This window comes from Galeopterus variegatus, unplaced genomic scaffold (assembly GCF_000696425.1).
Source record: "Galeopterus variegatus unplaced genomic scaffold, G_variegatus-3.0.2 Scaffold271, whole genome shotgun sequence".
NCBI lineage: Eukaryota > Metazoa > Chordata > Mammalia > Dermoptera > Cynocephalidae > Galeopterus > Galeopterus variegatus.
The window spans coordinates 273923-282307 of NW_007726382.1; the positions used below are offsets into that span (position 1 = coordinate 273923).

Here is an 8385-nt window from a genome sequence, read left to right on the forward strand (position 1 = left end):
GGGGTTGTTGACCTTCTCCCAGTCCAGAGTATTTACTTGAAAAATGATCTCTACTGTACTTTCTGGCAGTACACATCCTTGGTTCTCTGATGGTGTACGCCTCCTGCATAGGTGCAGCAAGCATTTTAGACTAATGCAGCCCTAGTAGGTGTGGTTGTACAGCCACATAAGTACCCACGATTCGGCAAAGCCTCACATACTTGAGCTTTATAGCGCGTCACCTGCTATTTCAGAATCTTGGATTTAGGAGCGCCTTTTATACTTTCCTCTTAACACCCAGCCAGAAGGTGACTAATACAGCCCTCTCTAATGTTCATCTGTGATTACTGCTGCTGTCGTTACTTTCTGTGGTTCCCAGCGAGAGGAGGGAACATAGTCTCAGGGTTTACATTTAATGATGGTAACTTAATAGAGACTCTTCTTTAAAGGGGAAGATGCCTGCCATCAACATTCCATAAAGATGACAGACCACCTGAAAGAGGGATATGAACAGGAATAATAGAAACTTGAGACAGGACCTGGATTCATGCAGCCAGAGGGGAGTTATGTCTCGCTGGAGGACCCCGGAGAAGGGTGGGAGAGTCTGTTTCAGGCAGTACAGGTGGGCTTAGCTTTTAACAAAGCAGTTGGCTTCATTCTGCAGTTCTGCTGGTGGAAGATCAGCCAGCCTTTACATTTACCCTGTTAAATCATATTTTCTGACCATACACTAGTTGCCAAAAGTACTAAGCACCATGCTCCAGAGATCCGGCAGTTTTCTCTGAGGGAGGGTCCACAGAGTGTGGCTTGATGGGCCTGGAGGAGCAACATTGCACTTGTGCTCACTGGCACTTGAGATAGGGCAGCACCAAAGGACGGCTCTGAGTCCCTGCCTGCAGGTCAAAAGTACAAACAGGATATATTTAAAGGGTTTTAGTCAGTGTGGCTCTACCTTACATACTGTTTGAGATGCTGAAAAGCAGATAAATTAGGAAATGATCCTAGTAATAAATTAGGAATTGATGCAGATTTGCTAGAGGATTATTTTCATTGATTTCTCTACTACATTTTACATGGTTCTATTTATAAGAACTTGATTTGCATACAAATTTCAGACACACATCTGTTGTATGACATGTCCCACACCGACCAATGCATAATTGTGGATACACCTGTTCAGAAGCCTAGGCATTGCAAGTCCTCAGTGGAGTTTCATACTGTACTGTTGCCCTCTTCTTACATGAAAGGGTGGTCAGTTTATGAATATCCTAAGAAAAGCTTCTTTAAACATTTTATTATTTGTGATGGTGCCATTCAGGCGCATGGTACCAAATTCAGAAGGTTTTAAAATGTGGCCATTGAGAAGCTCTGAGAACACTCTTTGCTAATGGACAACTTGCAGGCTGCCCTGCAGAGCTCACCGATTGCCTGTCTGTTCTTCCAGAAGTATTAGAGAGGCTTTATATAACTGTGAGAATGGTCCAGTTTTCCCTAAGCAAACACATCTCAGCCTCTAGCAATTGCATTTCATATGCAAAAGAACTGGTTGATGTACTGTTTATTCTGACCCAGTTTCATGGCACTGTTTTGCAATCAGTTCCTTTTTCTAATTTCCTTCCAGTGACGGGAGCATCTGGTATCCCTGAGAATAACCCACCTTGTACAGTGAACATCCCTATAGCCCCCATCCACAGCTCGGCTCAAGCAATGTCCCCCACACAGAGCATAGGGCTGGTGCAGTCCCTCCTGGCCAATCAAAATGTGCAGCTGGACATCTTGACCAATCAAACCACAGCCATGGGGGCAGCAGAACATACAGGTGACAGTGCCACCCAGTACCCTGTCTCCAGCCGCTACTCCAACCCTGGACAGGTGATTTTCGGAGGCGTGGAAATGGGCCGCATCATTCCAAATCCCCCTCCATTGTCCCTGCCACCGCCACCACCACCTCTGCCACAGGGGCCCATGCAGCTGTCCTTGCTGGACCATGGGGACCGAGAACACGAGCACCTGCAGAAGTCAGCCAAAGCCCTCAGGCCAGTGCCACAGCTGGCAGCTGAGGGGGATGCTGTGGTCTTTAGCGCCACCCAGGAGGTCCAGGTGACCAAGATGAACCCTCCACCCCCTTACCCAGGAACCATCCCTGCAGCCCCCACCACGGCAGCACCGCCGCCCCCTCTGCCACCACCACAGCCCCCAGTGGATGTGTGCTTGAAGAAGGGTGACTTCTCCCTCTATTCCACATCAGCACATTACCAGACACCCCTGGGCTATGAGAGAATCACCACTTTCGACAGCAGCGGCAATGTGGAGGAGGTGTGCCGGCCCCGGACTCGGATGCTGTGTTCCCAGAACACCTACACCCTTCCCGGCCCAGGCAGCTCTGCCACCTTGAGGCTTACAGCCACCGAGAAGAAGGTCCCCCAGCCCTGCACCAGTGCCACCCTGAACCGCCTGACCATCCCTCGCTACTCCATCCCCACTGGGGACCCACCCCCATATCCCGAAATTGCCAGCCAGCTGGCCCAGGGGCGGGTTGCTGCCCAGAGACCCGATAGCAGCCTCATTCACGCCACCCTGCGGAGGAACAACCGCGAGGCCGTGCTCAAGATGGCCCAGCTTGCCGACAGCCCACGAGCCCTCCTGCAGCCACTGGCCAAGCCCAAGGGCGGGCCTGGGGGGGCGGCTGCAGCGCAGCTCCCTGCGCGGCCACCGCCTGCTCTGTATACCTGCAGCCAGTGCAGCAGCGCGGGGCCTGGCTCGCAGCCCAGTGCCCTGGCCCATGCAGTCAGCACCTCCCCGCTAGCCTCCCAGTCCTCCTATAGCCTCCTGAGCCCGCCCGACAGTGCCCGTGACCATGTCGACTACGTCAACTCAGCTTTCACAGAGGATGAGACCCTGTCCCAGCACTGTCAGCTCGAGAAGCCCCTAAGGCACCCCCTGCTGCCCGAAGCTGCTGTTGCCGTGAAACGGCCACCCCCTTACCAATGGGACCCTGTGCTGGGTGAGGATGTGTGGGTTCCTCAGGAAAGGACAGCACAGACTGCAGTGCCCAACACCTTAAAATTGTCCCCTCTGATGCTAGGTCAGGGCCAGCACCTGGACGTGTCCCGAGTGCCCTTCGTCTCCCCCAAGTCTCCCACCAGCCCTACTGCCACTTTCCAAGCAGGCTATGGGATGGGAGTGGCCTATCCAGGAAGCTATAGCAACCCCCCTTTGCCTGGAGTGCAGGCTCCCTGTTCCCCCAAAGATGTCCTGTCCCCAGCGCAGTTTGCACAACAAGAGTCCGCTGTGGTCCTTCAGCCCACCTACCCACCCAGCCTTTCCTACTGCACCCTGCCCCCCATGTACCCAGGAAGCAGCACATGCTCTAGTTTACAGCTGCCACCTGTCGCCTTGCACCCATGGAGTCCCTATGGCACCTGCCCACCCATGCAGAGCCCCCAGGGCACTCTCCCCCCTAAGCCACATTTGGTGGTGGAGAAGCCCCTTGTGTCCCCACCACCTGCTGACCTCCAAAGCCACATGGGCACAGAGGTGATGGCAGAAACCACAGACAACTTCCAAGAAGTGCTCTCCTTGACAGAGAGCCCGGTCCCCCAACGGACAGAAAAGTTTGGAAAGAAGAACCGGAAGCGCCTGGACAGCAGAGCAGAGGAAGGAAGTGTTCAGGCCATCACCGAGGGCAGAGTGAAGAAGGAGGCTAGGACTCTGAGTGACTTTAATTCCCTCATCTCCAGCCCCCGCCTGGGGAGAGAGAAGAAGAAAGCGAAGAGTCAGAAAGAGCAACTGAAGTCAAAGAAGCTGAGTAAGACGAGTGAATTCCAGGACAGCTCGGACAGTGAGCCCGAACTGTTCATCAGTGGGGACGAGCTCATGAACCAGAGCCAGGGCGGCAAGAAGGGGTGGAAGAGCAAGCGGAACCCGCGCGCGGCCAGCGAGCTGGAGGAGTTCAAGTGCCGGAAGGCCAGCGAGAAGGAGGACGGGCGGCTGGGCAGCCAGGGCTTCGTGTACGTGATGGCCAATAAGCAGCCCTTGTGGAACGAGGCCACCCAGGTGTACCAGCTGGACTTCGGAGGGCGGGTGACCCAGGAGTCGGCCAAGAACTTCCAGATCGAGTTGGAGGGGCGGCAGGTAAGAAAGCTCTGGTGCTGTGGCCGCTGGGTGAGGTGTTTTGGACATCCTAGAGCACTTTCCAAAAGGCCAAATGGGAAATGTGGACAATATCTAATATCTCTTAGGAGGAGTCAGATGGAGTTACAATTTCCAGTGTGCACTGCTTTCTTTTATTTATGTTTAATCCAGGTGATGCATGTACTGAGTATTTAAAGTCAAACGATTCTGCGAGATCTCTAAGGAAAACTAGCAGCCCCCTCCCCCCCGCTACTTGTGATACCTGCTCTCCCAGAGGCGGGTGCTTCAGCTTGTTGTTTCTGGTATTTGCCATCATATTTTAAAGAACACATTTATACTTCCATGTATTGACTTTTTATTTGGGGCCTCATATGTTGACTTCTTCCCGAGGAACATGAGGGTTAGTTTTCCTCACCCCCTTCTGCCTGCCCCACACATATGCATGTGAACTCTCCCTCTCCCCCTTTCCCACTAAATCAATACATTGATTGTTTAGCCTGTAAGTATGATTCACAGCTAAGCCATGTGTTATGGCTCAATTATATCACTCTGTTGTACAAGTTTTTTTTTTTTTTTTCTTCTCTGACATGTCAATTGCCTAGTTTTTGTTTATTTGCTTTTTTCTCTGTGTATTTATTAAGTCATTCCCCAGTTCTGCCAGAATGTGAATCTCCTCTTGATGCAGCTAAACACTGGGTAATTTGTCCGTGCTTCCTGCTCCAGCCTGGAGTGGTTGCTCCAGACCTGCTACGTAACTCCTTCCTCATCATCCTGGGAGTCCTTTCACCTCTCATATTTAAATTTGCATTTTCGTTACAGGTTGACCATCCCTAGTCCAGAAATCTGAAATGCTCCAAAATCTGAAACTTTTTAAGCACTGATATAATGCTCAAAAGAAATGTTCATTGGAGTAGTTTGGATTTGGGATTTACAGATTAGAGATACTCAATCTGTAATTCACTCGACAGATATTTGTAAGGCTGGCAATCTTCTAAGCCAGGGGTCAGCAAACTGCAGCCCACAGGCCATTCTGTCTTGCTGCCTCTTTTTATAAATGAACCGTTTTGGAACACAGCCACATTCACTCAAGTACTACCTGTGGCTGCTTTCACCTGACAACAGCAGAGTTCAGTAGTTGTGGCAGAGACCATATGACCTACAAAGCCTAAAACATTTATTATCAGCTCTTTAGAGAAAGTTTGCCAACCCCTGCTCTACGTGCTGAAATTAGAGTTGTGAGAAAGCCATCGTGGAGCTTACAAAAGTGGGAGAAAGACCATAAACGAATGAATGTATATAACAGAATGTAGTATAATTATCTAATGCAATGTGGCTACAGGAAATAGTGACATGACAAGTAAAATGGTAAGGAGGCGGAGCGTGGTGGGAAAGAGGCATGTTGTATTCTATAAAGGGGGCTAGGGAGTTCCTCTCTGAGGCAGTGACATTCGGCAATTACGACTGATACTTCTCGTAAGTCTCTTTTAGCCTATAGTTTCTTCTTTCTTCTTTTTCTCCTTTCTATTCCCCTGATGAAGAAACCCCTTCATCTGACCTGTAGAGTTCCCTACATTCTGAATTTTGCTCATTGTCTCCCCTCTGGGTTGTTTAACATGTTCCTCTGTCTCCTTGTTTCCTACAGACTTGTAGTTTGATATAGAAGCTTGATCAGATTCAGAGTCCTTTTGGTTGGCAAAAACATCTCATAGGCTATGCTGTCTGCTCCCATCAGGAGCCACACAAACCTGGGTGCCATCTTCCTACCTTGTTTTTCTTGAATGTCTTTGCTTCCCCACCTCCCACACTGCCCCCAGGTGATGCAGTTTGGACGAATTGATGGCAACGCATACATTCTGGACTTCCAGTACCCCTTCTCAGCCGTGCAGGCCTTTGCAGTGGCCCTGGCCAACGTGACTCAGCGCCTCAAGTGAGGAGACAGTGCGGGGAGAAGAGAGATGCAAACGAGCCTCTCGAAGAGGTCTGATTGGAGATGCTAGAGGAGCTGGCGCAGGCAGGGTGCCTGGAGGACCAGAAGACAACCGTGAAACTGGAACAGCCTGTCAGGCCAGGAGAGGGCACTGGCCCCTAGTCGTTGTCGTTTATTTGGGCTTTATTCTTTACTGTCTGTCTTTTCTTCTTTCAGTAGAGTGGCATTTGGAGGCAAAGGGTGCGAGGCACCAGGTGTTCTTTCAGGAAATATAGCTTGGGTGTGGTAATGTTCTACAGGGTTCACTTATGTCAGTGGCCGGGACCAGGGCCCTTCAGAGTGAGGGTGGACTGCCTCAGAGCCTGCTGTTCTTGTAGACCTACAGAATATGCACTATATTCATTCTCCACGACATCAGCCTTTATTACTCCTCCAACATCACCTCTAGGATGAAAACAAAAACCCTTTTTAAAAAACACAACCAAAAATCCTGTTCTTTCAGACAGTGGGGTAGCATTTAATTCACACACATCATTGTTATTCCTCACAAGGTGACTTGATTAATGAAGGGTATTTGAGCAAATGCACCATGTTTGACTAATAAAAGTAGGCTTTTTTACAGGGGTGCTATCTCCAGGCATAAATGTGATTTGCTCATCATGCTGTCAGGGAAGGGATGCTGGGTGAGGAATGAGCTGTGCATGTAGACAGGTTCTCAGCGCTCTGCATAACCTGATGGCTCAGCGGTGTGACCTGTAACAGTACAAGGGCTACATGCCTCTTCTGAGGATGTTCATTTCAAAAGACTCCCCTGCTTCATCATATGTCAGAGTTCCATAGGATCAGTGATGATCATTCAGTGTAAGTGGCTTCAGGAGAAGGTAAGGGACAAGAAGGGAAAGACCCCAGGCTGTGGCAGAGGCAATGGTTTTCTCAGATAGTGTGGCAGAGAGTACTAGAGCCCCACTTGTTGAGAACAGCCTCTATTCTTTCTGCCCCTTTTATTTTTTAATCTGGAACACGTTACTGTAAACATGATCTTATCCATTAGATATTACTGTTCTATGCTTTCTCTTTCTAAAAGTGTGGACTAGACTTTATTTGAAACCAACTGCTTTCCTTCTCTTGGCTATGTTAAAATTGATTTAACTAGAAATGTTTTCTGTCATATTGGAAATGTAACCAAAAAAATTGTAAGCATTCGCCAAGGTATTGAAAGATAGGAGCATGGTCAAATCTATGACAAAAGTTCCACAATCTTCTCTAAGAAAAGAAAATTGTTTATGAACTGTACAGGCTGTTTACTGAGGAGATAAACCACTGGGAAAACATTGTTAAAAGTATAGCACTTAGGGTAGTTGGTTGAACACACTTTGCTAATTGCAAAATATCTTTCCCACCTTCCCCTCCTCACGAGAACACCTTCGGCAATATTTGAGCCCTGATGACAAGACCCAGTTAAGTCTTTTCAGTTATTCATACCTGTGACGATGTTTAGAGCAGGAACACGAGAACTATCTTCTGGCATTGGGCACTAAATTTGGATTTTATTTGGAAACAGAGAAGTAGAAGATGCTATAGAAAGGCATTTTCAGATTAAAAAGTTTTTTAAATCCTCTGTTTTGGTTTAAAAATTAAAGAAACATTACTTCCCCTGAGTGAGATGACATCACTCACTATTCTCTCCAAACCCCTAAGAAATACTGGTGAGGTTTTTCAATATGGTGGAGGACATCTCCCAGCTAATACCATAGTTTCCCATTTTATATTTTAAACTATTGGACCTGATTCTTTGTTGGGTAAGTTCTTCCATAAGGAATTTAGCAATGTATTCAGAGTAATCTTATTCTTTTATATAAGTTTCTTTAGCTTGATGTGGTGTTTTAATGCTTATTAGTTGTGCAATAATGGTTATAGCCTATTTCTAAAATAATTTAAATGCAATCCCCCTGTTTTATTGTTCAAGAGATAATTATTTATCTTGCTTTTCATAGTGTTCTTAGGAATTGTTTTGTTATTATGTATTGGTGAGTTATGTCCATTTTATTATTTATTTAGAAAAATAGTATCTTTGTAACAACTTACTTGGTAGCAGTATATTTTGCTGCAAGAAATAAAGAGGATATGATAGAGGTTTTTTTGCTGGACAATTTGTAACTTTTTCTAATCGGGAAAAGATATTTGTATTCTTGAAAAAAATTTTTTTTGTATTTTGTGGTATTGATTATATACAAAGGAAAATATTTCTTTGGATAACATACCCTAAAATATTTCTTCTTCTTTTGAAAATGTTATTTTTAATTAAAAATAAAGGATATGAAGTGAGGAACGGAGACCTATTAGAA

At 47.2% G+C, this 8385-nt stretch overlaps 1 protein-coding gene across 2 annotated transcripts in view; it reads left to right on the forward strand.

The window, feature by feature from the left end:
- Nucleotides 1-8177, forward strand: part of TULP4 (tubby like protein 4) — a 191633-nt gene extending 183456 nt beyond the window's left edge. For both annotated transcript variants that reach the window (XM_008566830.1, XM_008566831.1), the window contains 2 exons: nt 1601-4113; nt 5928-8177. In XM_008566830.1, coding sequence (XP_008565052.1) covers nt 1601-4113; nt 5928-6044 — 2630 coding nt within the window. In that variant the 3' untranslated portion in view covers nt 6045-8177. The remainder of the gene's footprint in view (nt 1-1600; nt 4114-5927) is intronic.
- The last annotated feature ends 208 nt before the right edge of the window (nt 8178-8385 follow it).